This window comes from Ictidomys tridecemlineatus, chromosome 1 (assembly GCF_052094955.1).
Source record: "Ictidomys tridecemlineatus isolate mIctTri1 chromosome 1, mIctTri1.hap1, whole genome shotgun sequence".
Classification (NCBI taxonomy): Eukaryota; Metazoa; Chordata; class Mammalia; order Rodentia; family Sciuridae; genus Ictidomys; species Ictidomys tridecemlineatus.
In genome coordinates, this window is record NC_135477.1 from 16,752,623 (window position 1) to 16,775,459 (window position 22,837).

At 36.9% G+C, this 22,837-nt stretch overlaps 1 protein-coding gene across 6 annotated transcripts in view; it reads left to right on the forward strand.

Moving 5' to 3' along the window:
• Gpam (glycerol-3-phosphate acyltransferase, mitochondrial) overlaps window positions 1–22,837 on the forward strand; it is a 65,602-nt gene that overhangs the window by 32,051 nt on the left and 10,714 nt on the right. The window contains exons 1-14 of one of the 6 annotated variants that reach the window (XM_013356544.4): window positions 1,483–1,633; window positions 2,348–2,447; window positions 3,414–3,544; window positions 5,573–5,695; window positions 8,045–8,118; window positions 10,145–10,258; window positions 12,796–12,942; window positions 13,749–13,845; window positions 14,433–14,569; window positions 17,595–17,694; window positions 18,006–18,218; window positions 20,021–20,134; window positions 21,270–21,355; window positions 22,092–22,204. In XM_013356544.4, the coding sequence (XP_013211998.2) occupies window positions 3,443–3,544; window positions 5,573–5,695; window positions 8,045–8,118; window positions 10,145–10,258; window positions 12,796–12,942; window positions 13,749–13,845; window positions 14,433–14,569; window positions 17,595–17,694; window positions 18,006–18,218; window positions 20,021–20,134; window positions 21,270–21,355; window positions 22,092–22,204 (1,420 nt within the window). In that variant the 5' untranslated portion in view covers window positions 1,483–1,633; window positions 2,348–2,447; window positions 3,414–3,442. Of the gene's footprint in view, window positions 1–1,482; window positions 1,634–1,664; window positions 1,935–2,347; window positions 2,448–3,413; window positions 3,545–5,572; window positions 5,696–8,044; window positions 8,119–10,144; window positions 10,259–12,795; window positions 12,943–13,748; window positions 13,846–14,432; window positions 14,570–17,594; window positions 17,695–18,005; window positions 18,219–20,020; window positions 20,135–21,269; window positions 21,356–22,091; window positions 22,205–22,837 lie in introns of those variants that run through there. The other 5 variants (XM_005320672.5, XM_021723293.3, XM_040271674.2 and 2 more) reach the window with 5 other exon arrangements.

The window sequence follows — 22,837 nt, forward strand, 5'->3', positions numbered from 1 at the left end:
TTTAGAAATAGAAGCAGAGTATGCAAGAGGAGGAATTCTTGTTTTTCTTGTTGCTCAGTTTCAACAAGTGTTTACCGAGCACTTTATTATACTAAAGTATTGTAATATTAACTAGGAGACTTGAGGCAAATCATTGACATGATTAATTTGTAATCTTATGGAAATCTGGCACAGATTGATAAAGACCCCAAGATATGCCACAGTAAATTTGTGAGATTTCTTTCACAGGAAGTTTAATCATTGAAGGTTGGAGTGATTAGGGAAGGATTGAAGAATTAGTTCAGGAAAGAATTATAGAATTTGGGGTAGAATGGTGTGATTAGAATGAGGAGCATCAGTGCCCATGGCTTATTTAGGAAACATCAGAGAGGTAGAGGGGTCCTGATGGAGAGCAGTGGGAAAAGTAGAGGCCCCCTCTGGGCAGGTCATAATGTGCCAGGTTCAGGCATTTGGACTCTAGGGAGCTGTGGATGTTTTTTGATTGGGGTTGATGTGCACAGAGATTTGAGTATTAGAGCTTGTGTGTGCAAGAGGGACAAGTGGCTTGAGGACAGAAACTATGTCTTAATTATCTTTGCACTTCCAGATTCTAGTTGTTTGTTGCTTGAGTGCAAGTAAAAGGTTATGTTTTTCTTTCTAAATTGCTATGCTCTTGATAACCATTGGCTTTACCAATGGCATGACAAATATTGGGAAAGAGCCTTTTCCTGTTCAGTGTTATTTTGTTTAAACAGCTCAAGTGAGCCAAATTTTGCTTCAGATTTCTTCAAGCTGATTTTAAAAAAAATTAATAGTAAATTGACGAATCATAGTTATACATATTTGAGGCACAAAGCTAATTAACATACTATCATCTCAAATACTTACCATTTGTGTGTGTGTGTGTGTGTGTGTGGTGAGAACATTTGAAACATACATTTGAAAATCCTTCGGAGTGTAATACTATGTTCACCACTCTGTGCAATATATTTAAAAGGAAAAATGTATCCTTCTGCCGAATGGAGCCTTTGTATCTTTCAAGGTTTATTTTCTTTTTTCATTCTTCATTTTGCTTCTTAGTGGCTCAGCTATTCTCACAGAAATTGTACAATGTAGCCTTTTGCAAATCCCTGCCTCTCCCAAATTAAATTCTGCATAGTCTTACAAATTGCAAGAAAGGGCAGTTCACACACACACATACATGAAACCTTACAACCCACCCGCTTCCCAACAGCTGGGGGTGTCCCCTGATTACCTGAGTTCCCTGATTTGGATGAGCGCCCTTGCGTGCACGTGCACACACACACACACACACACACACACTTACAGCCCCGGTACCGTAACCATTTGTTTAGGCACGCTCCACTCTCGCGTGTCCAGATCTCACTCTGGAGCCACGCGTAGTCACAGCACGCGCGAAAGGCCCTCGGGCCAGCCCGCAGCGCTCGGCCCCGCCCCCTGGCACTGGTCGCAGGCAGCCCCCACCATCACGTCACTGCTGCGCGTCGGGCGCGTCATCAGGGCGCGACGCTGCAGCAGGCTCTGGCCGAGACTTGAAGTGCAGGCAGCTGCAGCAGCTGGAGCCAAGCTGCGGGGTGGAGCGGCTGGGGCGGGAGGGCTACGGGAGGCTGCTCGGCCGCCAGCCTCGGGACAGGTGAGTGGTCGCCCCTCTCCCCGGACCTAGCACAACGCCTGCCAGTCTCCGGGAGGTCTGAGACCCCGTCCTCCTCCCAGCTCCTGCGTTCTCCCTGGGAAATGGGCCGGGCTCGTGCCGGGGAGGGGTCAGCACAGTTCTTCCTGGGAGACCAGGCTGCGGCACAGGGTCCCTGCGGGGGAGGAAGTCCTTATGCACTCAGTGCCCTAAGCACCTGCTGAAGAGGCCGGGGCCGCCTGCCATCCCGTCAAGTGCGGACATTGAGGCAGCCGGGATGCTCAGAGAGCTGCTGGCACTGGAGGTAATCCGATAACAGCAGCCACCAGTGATTGAATGGTCACTGTGTGTCGCACACCGTGCTGGAGCTTTGTGTGTGTGATTCAGTCCTTCTAGCAACCCAGATTAGATGGTATGGTATTATTCCCATTTTCCAGATGGAGAGACGAGGGCATAGAAGTTAACTAACGTAACCAAATCCACACATATAGTACGCAGTGGGGGATTTAAACGTCAAAGCGGGCCATCCTGCCCCTGTCCATTACAGATTCTCCGGTTGACTCGTCTCAGCCTAGCCACCAGACACCTTTAGGATCCTTTTTTTTAACTCCTTGACCTCGGGTAAACCCAGTGGGGAGGGAGGAGGAGCATAGCATGGACTTCATATTAGGACTAGTCTTTTTCCTCTCCTCATCTCCTGATCACTTCTTTTCTCAGGCAGCTGCTTGCTCTCCTGTTGTGTGGACATTCTGCAGAGGAAACTGATAGCTGAGTGCTGTATTTTTCTTTTGTATCACAGAAGAATTTTTCATCCCAGGTGCATTGCTTTACTATTCTCTCCCCTGGCCTGTTAGATAGTTCCATACATTATATTGTTAAGGACATGTGTAGTTATTTTGAGGATCATACTAATTGCAGCAAATATATATGTGGGTTGTAAAGAAATCAGAATATGCCTTCTAAAGAATATTGTTATCTGGAGGTGCTCTTTCAGGATTTTGGGGGAATCATCTAAGGCCAGATGAGAGTAGCTAAAAGCTAAAATAGGGAATAGATATTAAGTTAGAAAAATTTTGTATTTTACGTTAATATCATTGAATGTTTTCCCTTAGGATAGGAAAAGCCTTGTTGAAAAGGATGAAAACTTATAATTTGGATATTTCTAAATTCCTTTACAGCTTTGTAAATGTATTAAAAGTGCAAACATTTATTTTAAAGCATCGTAAGAAATTAAGACACTCACTTCTTAATTAAGAAGCTCACTTTAGTTTAAGTGGGAAACTTTAAAAGTGCTTTAGTTGCCTTTATCCATTTTACATTGCATGGTAGGTGTGAGTAAAAATTCCCAGCTTATAGTTTTAAAAAATCTTGTGTGCATACATGTAACATGTTTAATTAAAACTAACTCATGCCTTTGTTCTCCCAGAAACCATTCAATTATTGAATAAAATGAAATAATTATTTGTTGCATACTTGTAGTAAGTTCTTATTTACCCTTGCAAGTAACTGTTTATAACTGTTAATAACTTTCAGAAAGTCTGTGTATTCAGTATTCAGGAAGTCTTAGGATACAATTGTTGATCCATGCCCCATCTTCCCCACTGCAACAGTCAGGACAGCCTGAAAATATAAACACATCAAGGGCAATTTTTACCCTGACTCAGCAAAGAAGCCCACCAGTTCATTGGATACCCTTTTATGGAACAAAATAATGTAGAAGTCAGTTTTGAGTTCTTGTATTTATTTTCTAGATTCCTCTTTAAAAAGGTGTATGTTTTTCTAGCACATGATTTCGGAGCTACACTTTATGACATGGATGAATCTGCATTGAGCCTTGGCACAATAGATGTTTCTTATCTGCCAAATTCATCAGAATACAGCCTTGGTCGATGCAAACACACAAGTGAGGAATTGGTAAGTTTAAGAAAAGAGATAAATGCATTCAATCTAAGAATTCTCATTTCAGTATTGTTTATGAATAAAGGAACATTGGCAGTAATAAAATATAAAAATAGAGACTAATGACTACAGAAACTAATTATTAGAAGTTATGTTTATGAAGTGTAGTAATACTTAAATTTTTTATGGTATTATGAAAGAAAAAATTTAATAGTTGAAATACGTTGATTATATTAAAAAACAAAACATTTGCCTAGGGAAGATCCTAGTAGTTATTTTGGGTAGTGTAATTAAAAGGATTTTGTTTTCCTTCTCTTGGTATCTACTTTCCATAAGTTGTATGTAATAAGCACAAATATTATAATAAAAGTACATTTAAAAAATTAAAGATAGGAGATTGGAGTATAAATCCAGTCTAAAAAGCCTACATATTCTTTTATTATTTTCTCTATTTTAACATAACATGGCATATTTTAAATATAATTTCAAATGGTATCTGCCTTATAAAAAGATGTTTTTCTTTGAGTTATTTTTAAGAATGTTATACAGTGAAAATGTGCATGGTGGTGGATACCTATAATCCCAGGTATTTGGGAGACTGAGGCAGGAGGATTCCAAGTTTGAGGTCTACCTCAGCTATTTATCAGGACACTGTCTCAAAATAAAAAAAAAATGGGGGCTGGGGAGGTAGGTTGGGTTCAATCACCAGTAGCAAAAAATAAAAATAAAAAATAAAAAAATTTATACAGTGAGATTTGGGTAAATAATGAACTCAAAGAGAAAAAGTTTAATAGTAGAGTAGGGTTTGACCCTAATTGAACAATGTAGCTATCATTTAAATTTCTGGCATTAAACTCTCTTGATAGATAATTAAGTGTTTTTAAGTTTTCCATTTAAAATAAAACATTCTAAACCATAAAATAACTTGTTTGCTATGTCAGGCCTGAGGTTTTATTGTGGGAGAAATGTGGATTGCCAGCATAGGGATCCAGGAGTTTGATTTGTTTATCCTGTTGTCAAAAGCCTCCCCCCTCCCCCTGCCCTTTTTTTTTTTTTTTTTTTTTTTTTGTACTGGGGTTTGAACCCAGGGATATTCTGCCACGGAGCTATATCCCCGGTCCTTTTTAGTTTTTGTTTTGGGATCTTGCAAAGTTGCCCCAGGCTGACCACAAACTTGCAATCCTGTATCTTAGCCTCATGAGATGTTGGGATTGCAGATGTCCACTGCGAAGCCTGGCCAGAGTCCCTTTGACCTTCTACAACTTTGGTTTTTTTGATCTACATTATTTAAATTTTTTATTAGTGATGTTAGTTATAATTTTTAATTTTTAAGTGACAGTAATTATGCATGTTCATGGGATGCAGTGTACTATTTCAACACACAGGTAACTATTAATCAGCTTTTCTTTACTGTCCCCTGCCCCAGCCTTTCCATCCTGGTAACCACTCTGTACTCTCTGTTTCTTTGAGATTAGCTCTTTTAGCTTGCACATATAAGTGAGAACATGCAGTATTTGTCTTTTTATGCCTGGCTCATTTCACTTAACACAATGTCCTCTAGGCTTATCCAGGTTGCTGAAAGTGACAGAATTTCATTCTTTGTAATGGCTGCATAATATTCATATATTATCTATCTATCTATCTATCTATCTATCTATCTATCTATATATATATATATATAGAGAGAGAGAGAGAGAGAGAGAGAGAAAGTGTGTATTTCATATTTTCTTTATCAATTCATCCATTGATGGACCCCTATAGTTTTAAAATTTTAGATGCTGCATTGAATATGCAATGATTGTTAGCAGCTGTTACTGTTCTTAAGTAATCAACTTTTGTTTATGTGGCAAACTTTCTTCCAAGTGTTAATCCTTAAAGGGAAAACCATAAATGAAAATCACCACATAAGACACATAATTATATTACCAAGAGAGAATATGTCATAATTTTCTATTCTCACGGAAATATCTTTGTTTTAGAGATCAAGTAGACAAGTATAGTTCTCTTGCCATTTAGACTCTATTTTTCCTTAATATTTATTAGGGAGAGTGTGGCTTTAGACCTACCGTCTTCAGATCCGCAACCTTAAAATGGAAAGAAAGCTTAATGAGCCGGAAAAGGCCCTTTGTTGGAAGATGTTGTTATTCTTGTACTCCCCAGAGCTGGGTAAGTACATTCCTGCTTGTTGGTCTTTAATAAATAGAGTGAAATTTGTGACAGATGTCCAACTTTGTGTGAATTTTTATTGTTTGGTTTAAATGGGCTTAACTCATTTTGAGAATTGAGATCCATTAATTTATTATTAACAAAATATTATATCTAAAGAAGTTGACTTAATTTTTCTTTCACTTTTTAATAAATATTGGTCCTATAGTTAATCTAGTCACTATTCTTGTTCTTTTGACATTTTAATTTAATTTTAGGGGGAAATCTAGATCTTACTTGGACTCTTCCAGGTTGTTGGTAGGAGCATTGATATACTATCTTCCAATTATTGAACTTTATGACAACATTAAAATTCTAGCAAGATGGGAGTGACATAATGAGACAGAATCAGAAGTTGAAGCTGTGGCTTTGCTCCTGGCCTTGGCTAAATTTCTGTTTCTGAGATCTGTATGATGGATTTATGATACATGCAGTCACTAAAATGTTAGGATGAAGATTCAAGAAAGAGAGTGCTTGGCTTTGTTTTTTTTTGTATTTTAGTGGAAAAAAAAATGTAAGCCAGGCAATACCTTTCACGTTCTAGTATAGTATTTGAGAAGTGGGGACTGGGTGAAAGGTAGAAAGGTGAGCTAGCCTGGGAATGTAGGTCTCATGTTACTGTGCACTAAGACAGTAGAGTCACCTTTTAGAAGGTGTATCTGGATGGTAAGCTCTCCCTGCCACTTAAATTCCTGCCATTTACAGAGGTTGCTTATAACCTGTGTGAATAGCTAACTGTGCTGTGTGAATTTTCTTCTCAGGGTTGGCTTGGCACAAATTAGAATCCTGAGTCTGGTATAAAGGGATTTACTAACACTGGAGTGATTTGTGTGGGTTCAAGCAGTTCACATTAAATGTTCAGGTCTGCTCAAGAATATCTCCTTATAAATATTGCTGCTTCTCAACCAGGTGCCTTGTTGCAAGAATTTGGTAGAATTAAAGGCTCATGGAAATTTCCAGTCTAGAAGACAGACCAGTTCAGATTCATAGGATAGTAGAAATAAAGATTTAAAGAGAAGGTCATGTGTATTTTCTTTTGAGAGCTGGAATCTCATCTAAATCTAATTTTGAATGCTTATTCAAAATAATACTTTAACTACAATATTGGACCAAAACAATACCTTAACTACAATTTGCAGTGTGTTCTTAAGTCAGAATAGAGTATAATAAACTATTTGGTGGTTAATGATGGTGTAGAGTGGGTAGATGGAAAGAATGTACAGGTAATCAATTTTTGCTGAACTGATGAAGCTGAACTTGATCTTGGATTCATTACCATGTTTATTTAAAATAAAAATTTGTTTTAAAACTTTTATATTCTAGTTTATATTTTTGTTAACTTTTTAAATATTTGCTATAAAAGGAAATTCTGGTTTTCTTTTTCTTTTTCTTTTCTTTTTTTTTTTTTTTGTGGTCCTGGGGATTGAACTCAGGGGCACTTGATCACTGAGATACATCCCCATCCCTATTTTGTATTTTATTTAGAGACAGGGTCTCACTGAGTTGCTTAGTGTCTTGCTGTTGCTGAGGCTGGCTAGTGATCCTTCTGTCTCAGCCTCCTGAGCCATTGGGATTACAGATGTGCATCACCTCACCGGGCCCTTGTTTTCCTTTTCTTTAAAGAGATTTCACTTAAACATTTTTTACATATTTGGTTGAGGGTATGCCATGTTGTTTTAGCATTTATTTGTGGCATATTTACCTTTTTGCTCACATTGGTAAAGATACAGACTTTATCTTTTCAACAGAGCTGTCTTTTGGATTATTTTTCAGGAGCACCTGTACAGAGGGTGACCTGTAGATGTGCATTTTCTCATAAGTGACTATCATTTTAGGGGACCGTATTTTTCAGAACAAGATCTAAGATGAAATCCTAACCTCCCACCAGTCTTAATTTTCTAACTTATAGAAGGGGGGGGTAATAATTGTTATGTTTTGGGAGATTTAGTAATCTAACGATACCTGCCTGGTACTTAGCATGGTTCTTTTGTATTTTGGGAACAGTGAAATCCCTGACTTCCCTATGAGTGACTTATACTATCTGTAACTAGCTCTTTTTTTTTGATGGAGGTTAGGAATGGTATAGGTAGGAAAAAGGCACTATTTCCTTTGGTTTAAAGTGTTAAAAATAAATATTTAACTTGACTTTCTTTGAAGGCTAGAGTACTTTTCAATAAAGCACATTTTCTCCTTTGAAGCAATACCTAATTTTATGCTTGAATTTTAAAGTTCATTAAGAACTGGTACTGTGAGCTTTTTACTGTCAATACAGTTGTGTATTTATGACCACATTTATTTTGTTTTATACAGGAAAAATTTTTCAACCCCAGTATTCCATCTTTGGGTTTACGGAATGTTATTTATATCAATGAAACTCACACAAGGTAAAAAGAAATCTCTTATACTGCTAATGAATCTCAAAAGAAAAACTCCATAATATACATTAACATACTTTTAGGTGAATTTATATTTTCAAGAGTGAATTGAACATGAGATTTTTTTTTGTTATTGTTTATTTATTTGTTTGTTTTTTGATACTGGAGATTGAACTCATTTGTGCTTTACCATGGAGATTTATCTCCAGCCCTTTGTATTTTGAGGCAGGGTCTCATTAAGTTGTAGAAGGTCTTGCTAAATTGCTGAGGCGGGATTTGAACTTGTAATCTCCTTCCTCAGCTTCCTGAGTTGCTGGGTGTGTGGTTATCTCTTCTAGTGTTCTTTAACTTATTAGTATACTAATTTTTGCATATGAAGTGTGCCAAAATGTGAGAAATATTTGGGAAGAGGTATGGGTTGACTGTCTTAGCTATTGTCACCATGTAATACTTCAAAAAAGTATAAATTATTAAAACATGTCAATCTGTAGAGCATTAGAAGATACTATTCTCTATTGAGTAAATCTTCTTTTATTTATTTACCTAGGACATTTCTGAGAATTCTTACTTTCAAATTCTAGGTACATGAGCACAGGCTACTAAGTGCCAGAGAGAGAGAAAAAGATATTTGTTTTCTATGAATCCAGGTTATAGGATAAGGAAGGAGAGCTGGAAGGTTAGTAAATGTCTATAAGGCAAGAGATGGAATAACCAAACAAAACTAGCGCTCCTTGCAATTCTAAGAGTAGCCACTGAAATAGATAAATAGACTCAGCTGATGAAAAATGTTGAAATTCTATAAAAAAATTAATGCAAGAAGTCAAATATTTACTTTTGAAGCCTTTCTGATATTACTATTCATAATTAGCTGATAAGCTCATATATGAGAATGGTAATACCTACATATATATTAAAGCTTTTTTTTTTAAAATAGAACTAAAGTCATAGTTCACACATGTATTTTTCCCATTCAGAGCTACTGTTTTCTCTCTGTTTAATTTATATTTATAGGAAAGAGGGTGGACTCTGGACCATCGAAGCATTTTTTTTCTTGGTTAAGATCCTGAGATAAGGAGCATATTATTTTCTTCTTGATGTAAATAGACTTTGTACATATAAATTTAAAAGGTTTGTTTATTGCCCTCAGTTGGAAGCAAGTTAGGAAAATAGTATTGGCTATATTGATTTGGCAATACAGTGTAATAAGCTACCTATATAGATTTTTAGTTAGTGTTATATGAAGCAAAATGTAACTGTCTTTACACATACATATGCATTTATGCACACCTACATATATGTACTTGCTTACACACTTATAGTATTTCTAGTCAGTTGAAAAGGAATTTCATTGAGACTCTATATTCTAGTAATAATTTTGAAAATGCTTACTGAAAGAAGACTTCAGAATGAACGCTAAAAGTACTGGGCTACGTTTTCACAAGATTGAGACAAAGTTAAAAAAAAAAGAAAAGAAAATGAGGGGTGAAGGAGAGAAGAAACAGTGATTGATAAACACTTTTCTTCCTAATTATTTTTCCTCAAGTGGGGGCTTTTGGTTCTTTATAGTGTAAATGAATTCTTATTTGAATTCTTTTGTATATATCACTATGGAGAAAATGATAATGCAGCATTGTATGATCAGAAAAAAATGGTTTCAAATCGTTACATGGTAAAGACATGCAGCATGCTTATTCTGAAAATCGTGGGCCCATCCCCTCATCTCTATTCATCTCATCTAAATACCTCGTAGTTACTGTCACTGACCAAAATGTTCCCTGTTTCTTGGGCATGTAGAATATGAGTACAAATATTAATGTCTATGTTAGTTATACTTGACGTCTCTCATCCTATCTGCTTTGTTAATTCAGTTTGAGAGTCAGTGATTTTCTTAGAAGAAGTATTATAATAATTAAAAAGAAAAAACTTCCAAATTTTTTTTAATAGGGGACATTAGGCTTTGTTTTTAAATGGAGAAAAAACTTAATAGTTCTGGTATTCTGGAGTATGTTTCTTCTAAATGGTTTTTGCATTGCAGGCACCGAGGATGGCTTGCCAGACGTCTTTCTTACGTCCTTTTTATTCAAGAACGGGATGTCCATAAGGGCATGTTTGCCACCAATGTGGCTGAAAACGTACTGAATAGCAGCAGGTGAGGGTGGGGACATTGTTGTCAAGGTGGGGAGAGGCAGGGATGTTTGTTGGACTGAGAGTGGGGAGATAGGTCCCTTCAGTAACCCTTGATTTCTCTGAGACTTTGTCTTGAGAAATGTTTGTGTTTTCAAACTTTAAATGTTAAGGAAACTGAGGACAGATGGGAGAATAGATGGCTTCGGTGAACGGTGCCATGGAAGAAGAGCAATCCAGTTTTAGGGATTAATACTTAATGAGCTTCTATTACATGCAAGGCAGGTCATGAGTCACTGATGTGGTTGACTTATGGGGTTCAGAGGTGCCAATGTTTCCAGGACTCATTTTCTGTAATATGAATGCCAGGGACCTTGTTTTATAGTCTAAAGAGAAGTGAGTTTGATATTTTTGTCAAACAGTTATTGAATACATAGGTGTGAATTATTGAAATGGAAAGTCATTGTCAGGAATCTTAAGAAAGGGGCTGGAGCTGGAGCTCAGTGGTAGAGTGCTTTGCCTACACATGTGAGGAAAGGATTTTGATTCTCAGCACCACATGTAAATAACCAACTAAATTAAATAAAGATCCATCAACAACTAAAAGAAAAAAAAAACTTAAGAGGAGTTTTTGCTCACAGAGGAACTTGTAAATAGGGGAGGCTGCCTTAGACCCAGAGTGAATGGGGCGGAGGGGCAGGGCAGATTTTCCCTCTATTCCAAAGGCTTCCTGGAACAGACTGACAATAGACTGACAAAGGAGAAAAAGGCATGTGGGTTTATTAATGTATATTGGGCATCAGAGGAGGGTAATTACCCAATGACCCAGAGAGACTGAGATCTTCATGGGGAGAGAAAGGGGAATGTGGAAATTTTGAGTATAGTAAATGACATTTAGGGGATTGTTAGTGAGTCTAGAGAATAGTCAGTAGCTTGGGACAAACTGCCTCTGGTCTCCAGGAAGTTAGGTGCAGGGCAGAACTTCACTGGAAACAGAGTGTCTTATGCATATAGCAAGACACACAGATAACCTGTGGGAGCTACCCTCAGAATGGATCAAAAGTCTGCCTGGACATGGTGAGGACTCCCAGTCTCCTCTTGTGGCTTATCTTTCCTGATTATTCAGTGAGATTGTTGGGGAGGTTTAAAGACCATTGCATTTCTTTTGGAAAAAAATTTCTTAGTGCTTCTTGGCCTTTTGGCTAAGATCAAATCTAGAAGTTTCTTCAGTCAAATAAGGGAATTCTAGAGAACCCGTCCCTATAATTGGATCAAGAAAGAAACAAAAATTAGGAAGTACTTGTCCTAAAGCATCTTTCAGGGGCTTCTGATTGATTTTAATTGCTCAGCATACCAAAACCATACTTCGGCGTATGATTTTCTGAGCCCCATCAGGGGAAGTACATGTTCTAGAATATGGGAGTTTGGGAGAGGGTTAGGCTGTTCCATCTCATTGGGGTGTCCCGTTGTAGAGATTCAGTTGGATTTGGGGAGCAGGAAATGGGGTTGGTTGAAAGGCTGCTTAGAATTCCCAAGAGCCATTCATGGGCCCTGTGGTGTGGTTATTAAAACCTCAGCCGTGTTGGCATATAGTAAGTACTCAAGAAATATTTATTGGTTGTATGAGCAAGTGGTTGATAACGGTAATATAATAAACACATTAAATATTTGTGAAGACATTCCTGGCCAGATGTAAAAGATGCTATTTAAGGAATAGACTGGATGTGTTGGGTCCTTAGAATCTTTTCATATTAATGAACTATGAGACCATTTGGAATTTTTCCTTACTCCATTAGTCTTAACTCAATAGCAACGGTAAGAGAAAACACAAGTATTTGAATCTCTGTTGGATTATTGTATATTTTCTAGTTAAAAACTTCAAGTTTGTTTTATTCCATTTGTTTTAATTAGTAACTGGGATATTAATGTAATGGTTTAAGAAGGGTTAACCTCATGTTTCTTTCCTAATCATGTGAAGGATTTATGAAATTGTATTAAACTTTCCTCTTACCTCATTTTTTTTATTGCTTAGTGCTATGTTGATCTTGACCTACTCCTTTTAAAAATTATCAGATTGATTTGAAAAAAATTTATAAATATTTATCTTTTTCTTTGTACTTCCTAGAGAGTTTTACATATGGTTCTATTAAAGAGGTACTAATATAAGTCAATAGTAAATTAGGATTTTTGAAAGAAAAATTACACATTACTTTGGCAATTTGTGTGTGTGTGTGTGTGTGTGTGTGTGTACGTCTGAATTATATACCTAAAAGGAAAATATTCCTTTTTTCTTTTTTTTTTTTTGCTAGAGTGTAACTTTTGTCCCTCATACCAAAACTGGAACATGAAAATGTACAGTTGTTACCCAGTGAATTCTTAAGTCTCATTGATTTAGGAATATAATATCCTTTATTTTTAACTTGAGTATATTCTAACTCGAGCTTATTCTTTCTTGTTACCTCGGGTTTTGTGATTCATTGCTGTAGTTTAGGCAGTATGGAATATGCAGTGAAATGTAATATGATACCAGTTATATTGTCTGTCTTTCCATTTTCAAATCAGAGTACAAGAGGCCATTGCTGAAGTGGCTGCTGAATTAAACCCTGATGGTTCTGCTCAGCAGCAGACCAAAGCCATCCATAAAGTGAAAAAGAAAGCCAAGAAGATCCTTCAAGAAATGGTTGCCACTGTCTCACCTGGGATGATCAGGTATTAACGGTGGAGGCACAAACTTTTACCCGGAGCCAGCCTGTTTGAGCGAATAGAACTGAACCATTGGATTCTCCTATCCTAGTATAGTGCTGATTGAGCACAAGATATTTTAATGTATTTTTTCAATATTTATTTTTTAGTTGTGGTTGGACACAATACCTTTATTTTATTTTTTTATTTTTATGTGGTGCTGAGGATCAAACCCAGGGCCTCACATGTGCTAGGCAAGTGCTCTACTGCTAAGCTACAACCCCAGCCTGAGAAGATATTTTAATGTATTTTAATGTTAAGTCCAATTCTTTTTTATATTCTTATTCAGCTTCTGTGGAAAGTAGCACTATGGTTGGCTCCAGGGTGCCTTAAACTCTGCTAATTGAGAGCAACCATTGCAGTACCACTGACACCTGTTGTCCTCGACTAGTTATGAGTCAAGTCTCACATGCATATCTCAAGGGAGTGGTTTGTGTGTGTTAGAGGGACCATTCTGCTCACTATATATTAGCTTGTTTATTTGCCTTTAAAGTATGCAGTGTTATTAGAGTAAAATATGATTTTTAGTTCATAATAAATAAATTACTTCTTTCAGTAATATGTATTTAAAGTTAGCTCACTATTTCTACAATACAGATACATAGATGTGCACATGTACACACAAAGCCATTTGCAAGTACTCATATAAAAGGTTGTAGTTCAGAAACCAAAGTTGAAAAATGTCACCTATAATTATAGCTGACTTATAAATCGTATTTATATGTGTAGGTAAATGTATGCTTATAGATTTGCCTTTTTGTTCTTTCTTTCAGACTTACTGGGTGGGTGCTGCTAAAGCTGTTCAATAGTTTCTTTTGGAACATTCAAATTCACAAGGGTCAACTTGAGATGGTTAAAGCTGCAGCTGAGGCAAGAATTTCTGTGAATCTTTTATTCTGTTTTCCTCTTGTTTATAGGTTGTGACTTTAGAGTTCTTTGGGAAATACTCTCTGGTATAGTATCATGCAATTCAACCCAGTTGGAAGTTTCCCTTTTGTGATAACTGCAGTGGCTGTGTATCTCGGTGGATGTGGGGTAAAGGAAGACCTACCAGCCTACGTAGGTTTCCTTTTGTAAATTACCTTGTAAAACCTAAGAGTCAAGGGGAACAATCCCTATTTTATAATAAGGAAATAGAGACATAGAAAGAAATCACAGATAGTAAGGGATTTACTTTAGGATTTCAAACCAAGCCTAACTCCAAAAACTTATGTTCTTTTTACATGCTTAGGCCTGCCTCTCAGAGGTTCAACTTGAATTCTTGATTACGCCTCTCCTTCCCATAGTTGTTCTTCTATTTAGTATGTCAGTATTAACTTGAAAGAAGTTCACATTCTTGGAAAATATTTTTAAAGAATGAGTCACTGATTAGCCAGTGCCTCTCACCAAATATGCAGTTGCAAATTGTAATTGAATTTACATTTCAATTTTAAATTTGACATTTTTTTTTCTATTAGACGAATTTGCCGCTTATATTTCTACCAGTCCATAGATCCCATATTGACTATCTGCTGCTCACTTTCATTCTCTTCTGCCATAACATCAAAGCGCCATACATTGCTTCAGGCAATAATCTTAACATCCCAATCTTCAGGTAAGTTCAGCTTAATTTGAAATTTAAGTTATTCAAAAGATTGTGTTTTGAATTTTTGGTTTTTTTTTTTTTTAGTGTGTGTATATGTGTGTACCTTTTGATGCCTCTTAAAATGATATTAGCCTTTTTCCTTTTATTATTATAAAAAGTAGTACTTGCTTATTGTGTAGAATTTGGGTAGTGCAAAAAAGCATTATGACCATCACCATTGTTTATGTATTTTTTATGGATGAACTGTGAATACTTCAATTTGATAGGCAATATTTATCAAGTAAATAAAAGGCAGTTAGAAAGGTAAGATAGTAGACAACTATCCCAGGCTTGGCAGTAGGGAGGTGAAGTGGTGGTATAAAGGTAAATGAGAATAAGCATACCTGAGACTTTGACCTCACAGAGCAAAAAACATGTAGAAGGAACAATACAACATGAAAGGTGTTTTTTTAGAGGTTTTCAGGAAAATGAAGTGTATCCATTCAGAGGAAACTGCTGTGCAAAGACAGAGAGAGTCAAGAGCCTGGTGTGGTGGAGAGGTGATGGACCATTAGGGGAGGTGTGAATATAAGATGCCTGTGGAAGGGTCAGGCTGGAGCTTGTAGCTGCATAGGTAGTGAGAGCTAGATCCACACGAGTTCCAAGACAAGAGTCAAGTGTCCACTATGATCCTTGGAAATAACATGTTCAGATTTAATTTTGAAAGATCATTCTGAAGCAGAAGAAGTTAGATCAATTCTGATTCTGTTATAACAATTTGGGCAGAATGTAATGAGGGCTTGAAAGTGTAGCAGTGCTCTTGAAATGGAGGGCATAGATTTACAGAGTACTTAGTAAGTTTTGTTTACAAGACTCAATGATGGTTCAGATTTGGGGCTCAGCAGAGGGGAAGAAGCTGGTAGGGAAGATTTCTGGGTGTTTTCCACCTAGGAAACTGGAAAGATATTGGGTCTGAATACTCATGAGGAATTGGTGAGGAGTAGATTGAGCTAGTTTGAGAAACTAAACTTTTAAACTTTGAACAAAGTAAGGTCCAAGGTCACCTCTGTGAGAAGAGGGTGGGTAAGAGGAGTATAAATTTATAGAGAGACTGGACGAGAAGTTGGCTAGCAGGTTTTGCAGGTAGAGCCTCCTGGGTGGCATTCGTTACCTTTGTATGCTGTGAATTCTGGACCTCAGCCCCATGTCAAGGAGCTCCTTTCTAATCCCATGGCTCAGTGTTCTATAGGTTTTGAGTTCTGTAGCTTGTCAGTTTCCATTGATGTGACGAAATATCTGAAATACTTGGTTCCATTGTGTCTGGGCTTGTGGTGAGGGAGTGAAGGTGTGATGGAGGAGAGCTGCTTACCTCATGGTAGCCAGAAAGCAAGAGAGAGGGAGGAAGAATCTGGGGACATAATAAAGCCTTTGAGGGCATTGTCCCCAGGACCCACTTTCTACAACCAAACCCCATATCCCTAGAGTGCTGTCACACGGGGAGTGAGGCTTTAACTTGAGCATTTGGGGGAATTTAATATCTAAGTCATGGCAGTCGCTATGTGATCAGCAGAAGAGGAACCATTCACTAATGGTATTTACCAGCTGTACTTTGGGCAAAAAGTGAGTAAGTCACACATCATTACCATGCAATAGCATGGTAATATTATATTAGCTAGCTAATGTATAATAGCTAGCTACAATACAGTGGGAGAGGACCCTAAAGGGCAGATATGGTTTCTAAGGATTAGAATACCTGTGTTGACTCTCCAGAGCACTTGAGTCCCAGTATCAGAGACTTTGGGAAGGGGACTTAGAAAGGGGACTTGCCTCTTGTAATCAGAATAGCTCACATACTGATTCCCATTGTGTCTGTTTCTCAACTAGGATCTTGGAAAGTACTTAATAAATACTTATAATTTCTCATAAATGAACCTTCCTGTTCACAGATTTGATGCCAGTCATTGCCTTGCCCATGCTTCCTTCACACATAGCCCTGTCTGTTTATGTGCAGCTTGCTTTTGTTGCATTCTTGTCTACACTTCTCAGGGTGCAGTATTTTTGTGACTGGCTCATCTCATTCATTATGAATTTATTTTGCAAAGTTTTAATTTCAACAAGTGATACTAGGGCTAGAGTTATAGCTCAGGGGTAGAGTGTTTACCTAGCATGTGTGGGGCACTGAGTTCTATCCTTGGCATATAAATAAATAAAAATAAAGTCCATCAACAACTAAACAAATGTTTAAAAAATAAAAAAAGAGTGATACTAAGCTTTGGCAACATCTTACCTTGGCCTTCTCATACTAACTGTGGAGGATAACACAAATACAAATAGCACTTAATATAGTGTCACTCTGTTTAGATTAACATAGACATTAATGGTTCTTTTATAGTAGCATTGTAGTATTTGAAAAGAATAGGAAGAGGCTTTGAGTTTGGGAAAGATGACTTAGAAAATTTCAACTTCATTCATCTATTTGTAAAAAGAGACATGGGGCTTTAAACAGAATTATTTTATTCCTGTGTATGTGTAAATAAAGTCAATTTTTGTTTCATGTTTTATAAAGGTGATTATACTCAGTTCAGTTTAATAAAATTATCCTTGTATCAAGGGAACCTGTTTAAGCAACAATTACTTGAGAACATTTTCCCTGAGGGACTATGTTCATTTTGTGAATTTTTATAAATTTGCCATGGACAAATTTCAGTATGTCTTGAGACCCTGGACAGAGTTTTAAAATTTAGAAGTATCCTATAATCCTTTTATAATCTGTGCCATCCCCTTTGCAAAGCAGTATATCATGAAGTTCCTTTTGGTTTGTAACCAATGTAATAGACCTTCATCACATGCAGTGGTTGTCTGCAGGCTGGGGAATCTTGTGAATGATGAAGTGTGTCAGTGATGTGGAAGGTGAAAGACTGCCTTTATCTGCCTGGTCAGCACTCACTGCATATGTGGCTGACATCAGATTGCAAATGTTTTGAAGAAACTTGGAATTTGAGTATTCTTTTTATAGTTTTCCTTATAAATAATTCATGCACTCTTGAATTTATAGTACCTTGATCCACAAACTTGGGGGCTTTTTCATACGACGGAGGCTGGATGAAACATCAGATGGACGGAAAGATATTCTCTACAGAGCTTTGTTGCACGGGGTGAGTATGATCTGTAATTATCCTTAAGCCATCATGCCCGCTTTCACAGTGAAAGGGAGAAGAGATTGATGGAGCTGAGATTTTAAAAAACTGTTCTCTGAATAATTTGATTATTACCTAGGTATGAGTCTGATGAGTCTAATCATCAAAATACAATGTTGGCAATGGTGCTTTGCTATTCTTAGTGTGGGTAAAATATTTTGTTAGTAGTGAAAAGATAGTTTTTTCTATGTTCTTAAGATTAGTTTTTCTTATCTGAGTCTCAGTTGAGTGGTTTTGAACTCATGCTTTGCTTTCTCTTTATATTTCAGCATGTAGTGGAACTACTTCGGCAACAGCAGTTCTTGGAGATTTTCTTAGAGGGCACACGCTCAAGGAGCGGGAAGACCTCCTGTGCTCGGGCAGGACTCTTGTCAGTGGTGGTTGATACCCTGTCTACCAATACCATCCCGGACATCTTGATCATACCTGTGGGAATCTCCTATGATCGGATCATTGAAGGTCACTACAATGGCGAACAGCTGGTAAGGGGTCTGCCTACACAAAAGTTACCATCACTTTTCAAGGCTTGCTTTTAGATTTAAACATCAGCATTTAGATTTGCTGTTAGGTATTCCGTGACTTTAGAACACAGTGGAACATGGTTGGAGGCATGCTGAGTAGCCCTCATCCACTGTGTCACTGTGGGGTAGTGCTCACATTGTGTCATTCTGCACTTGAAGGAAATGGCATGACCAGGGTGTTTTGTTTTGTTTTTTAATTTTTAATTTTTTAGTTATAGTTGGACAAGATACCTTTATTTATTTTTATGTGGTGCTGAGGATGGAACCCAGGGCCTCGGACTTGCTAGGCAAGTGCTCTACCACTGAGCCACAACCCCAGCCCAATGACCAGGTTTTTCAGTGCTGGCTTTGGTCATGGGGCTGGAAAATAGAAGAGCACTTGCCATTGGGTTGTCATCTCAATTGGTGGCTTATCTGTGGTTTGCTCTCCCCAAGGGCCTGCAGTTTATTTGCAAATTTTAGTTATGCCTGAAGAATTGGTGGGATCATATTGGCAAGACAACTGCAAGTTAGTTTGTGAAATGGCAACAGGCTTTTTCTATAAACTTTTTATTGAAGTATAGTAGTTACCAAAGAGTGCACAAAACATAACCATGTAGATTGAATTATCACAAAGTGAATACAACTAGTAACAGCACCCAGACGAAGGAATAACATTATCGGGACCCCAGAAGTCACCCTGTGCCTTTCTTATCATTAGCCCCTCAAGAATAGCTATTTACCTGATTTCTTACAGAATAGATAGTTTTTTTTCCATTAATGAGTTTCGTATAAATGGGATAATACAGTATGTGTTCTTTTTACACCTGGTTTTCTTACTCAAGTGATTCATCCAAGTTGCTGCACATAGTTGATTTGTTCTCATATCTCTAGCTCTGTAGTATCCCAGTGTATGAATAAACCATAATTTATCTATTCATGCCATCATTCTTACACAATTCTCTTGGCAACCGTAGGTATTTATTTTGTGGAGTATATGTTAGAGGCAGAACTGGTAGGCTATAAAGTACGTGTGTGTTCATTTTTAATTTATGCTGCCAAATAGTTTGCCTTGATGGTTTTACCATCATACCCTCCCGTTGGCAGTGTGAGAGTGCTGGAAGAGAATAGTCTTGGTCTTATTTAGTGTGGAAGCCTTGGGTAAAATACTTACTGCATTCACTGCTTCAAGTATGTCACAAGTTTAAGGACACTTGACAGTTCAGACTTTAAAAATTAAGCAATAGACCTGGATTGTGATCTGACAGCTTTCTTCTTATGTGTCAGTCTCACTCTTGCCTGATGTCAAATAAATGCTCGGGAGGTGCTGTCTAGGCGAATAATCAGCTCAAAGGCCACTGTGAGGCTGACTGGCATTTAGTTACCTGAAGTTAGGTATTCAGACTCTGGGATTTGGCAGACTACTCTTAAGTGGCCTCTTTGACCTCTTATCTTTACCTGTGAACTTGAATAGTTTTCAGGGTATTATATAATTTTATCCCTCACCAATTTACAGCTGTATTTTTTGTGAAGGATGTGAACGTTGTAATAAATGAACTAGTATTAAATGTTTTCCTCTCCAAGGGATGCGCCTACTGCTCTTGGTATCTTTGAATACTAAACACTTTCTAACAGGTCTCAGTTAATAACTTATTTTTCTTTATTATTGTTTTCTCTTTCAAGATGAGTCTCTAGTATCTATATAGAATTATTCTTTGGAAAACAATATTTGTGTTTGTTAGCTTTACTTCTCACCATGTTATCTTTTCACCACTGGGATTTAGGGCAAACCTAAGAAAAACGAGAGCCTTTGGAGCGTAGCAAGAGGTGTTATTAGAATGTTACGAAAAAACTACGGATATGTGAGAGTGGACTTTGCACAACCATTTTCCTTAAAGGTGAGAGTCTGTGGAGTGTGAAAGCATTGGCCTGGAGGTAGATAGTCTGGGCTCTCATCTGGCATTAATACCACCTCTGTATGCTCACGGCCTCTGATTCCTCTCCTGCAGGAAGGGTATGACAAAAGTAGCATTTCCTAAATTTTCCCACCAAAATGTGCCTATTGACACAGGAGAAGGAGAATGTCTGTCTTTGGGAGGTAACAGGTTCAATGTTGCTATTTTTTAAAAAAATAAGTTCATGAGAATCCTATATGTCAGTATTCTATAGTTTAAAATTGCATTTAGGGAAAATTTTTCAAAATTTTCAAAAACAAAAACAAAAACAAAAAACTTTCCCAGTGGGTAAAAATTGACAGTCTGTATGCTGCTGAGTGGAATTCAGTACCTAGCCATCTCAAGGGGACTGTTGTCTTCATTAATAGTCTGGGACTGCCAGTTCCCTGAGGTCTTGCTGTTTAAAATTCCTTAGATTTTCAGATTGGTATAGAGGAAGAAAGAGATGGGGGAGGAATCTGGGGACAAGGAGCAGGGGTGTTATATATCTCCTTCTTTTGTACTACTTGGCTCAACTTTAGAAGATTCTAAATGCTGTGCCACATACTTTCTGGTCTTAAGTGCTTTCAGCTCAGAGGGGCCTTGTCATTTCTTGCCACTTTTTTTTTTTTATATATATTTTTAAATGATAGCACAACTTATTCTTATGATTTGTTTTTGGTTGAGGTTCTTTTGTATTTTATGTGACCTTCAGGTTGCCAGATTTCCTTCAAAAAGTATGGTAGTCTATTATTACTATTTCTCATTGGAAATGTGGAATGATTTCCATGACGATCTGGAAAAAGTTAACATTTTCTCTTTCCCATCAGCCGGCAGATGAGTTCTTAAGTGATTTTATTTAAGCATAATTCTGTCCTTTGTATTTTTAGTTCTCAGATTATATGTTTAATAACTTTATGAATCATTTTGGACTTTCGAAGATAGTTTCAGTACAGGAAGTATTCCCATGCTCCGTAGTATGGCACATTTTTTTTACCTTTGAGGATCAAAATGTTTTATATGTTGATAAAAAAGTGAGACAATGAGAGTTTTGATGATAGGTTTCTTTTCTTTCTTTCTTTCTTTTTTTTTTTTTAAGGAATATTTAGAAAGCCAAAGTCAGAAGCCTGTATCCGCTCCACTTTCTTTGGAACAAGCCTTGTTACCAGCTATACTTCCTTCACGGTAAGATTTGTGGAAATGTTTGTATATTAACTACCAAATAACTATTATTTTTAACATTACATAGAAAAATGTTAACTTTATTAAGAACATACTGCTGCTTCTTTACTTGATTATTGTAACTTTTCTCATGATCTGATAAAGAATATTGAATTGTGTTTTCACATTAGTTTGGAGGCTTTTATTTGCATGTGAAATCTTTTTGATTTTGTGAATCATGTACAAGTTCTTATTTGATTTATGCTTTTGAATATTTGAACTGAATTCTTCTTGGTAGTAGTTTAGGTTGTGCATATTGTACATAAATGAACTATGTGAAAGAGTTTTGCTATTTGAGTTTTACAGAATTCAAATTTAATTATAGCTTTAAGAAATCGAATATTAAGCCCTTCTTTTAATATGCTAAAATTTTGAGTTTTCAGATATGTTTTAAAACATGAAGTTTTGCTTTTTGTGCTTTGTCTGCCAGTGGGTTTTAGAAGTGTTATACCAAAAAACTGTTTATAGTCATAACTAAATAGCATGTTTTGTCCAAGACACGATACTAAACATAATTAAGTATATTATGGAGGAAAACAACTCATAAAATACTCTTTTTTGTGGTTTAAATATAAAATGTGTAGTAATTTGAAGTATTTAAATTAGATGTAAATTAGGTTTAATTTATACATTAGTCCCATGTACTTTGCCTTGTAAAAGAGTGGGGCAGTGGAATGCTGATTTTAAAAAATCTTTTCAGACCTAGTGATGCTGCTAATGAAGGTGGAGAAATACCCAGTAATGAATCCAGGAATGCAGCAGAAGAATTCCGAAGAAGGTTGATTGCAAATCTGGCTGAGCACATTCTATTTAGTGAGTAGAATTCCATACTCTAAATCTGTGATTCAGATTTGGCACAGTTCGGTGCAAACCTTACAGGTTTTGGGATCTGCTGAGGTTGTAGTTTCCTCTTCCAGGTCAATTGCCTAATTCACAGGTGGTGATAGGCAAGTTATTAAAAAGAAAGTGATATTGCAGGGGGGATTTGAGGGAATATGAACAAATTATTTGACTTGGTGTCTGATAAGTAGTGATGCTCATGTTTTATTTCTTGTGCTTTTTAAAAAAGGTTTTGTCAAAATGATTTGTGGCCTGTTTTGCTCATAAATGTATTTTTGAACTAGTTTATGATGCAACATCTAGGTTTATAGTTGCATATTCTTTTCTTCTCTGATCCCATGGGTATTTTTATTCAGTAAGTATTGAGTGGCTATTTCACATAAAGGTTTGCTATAGCTGCATGGAATACAAATTGAATCATTAATGGTTCTGTGCTCAAAGAGCTTCTGCTGTCTCAGTGGAATAGTTGTATACAAATACTTGAAGTCATAGTGACACTGAGTAGCATTAGAGCTGTGGGTATTATGAGCCTCCCTTACATTCTAAGTTGCAGCATTGTGTACTCTTTTAGAGGCTGCTTTAAAAACCGGAGACAGCTGCTGAGTG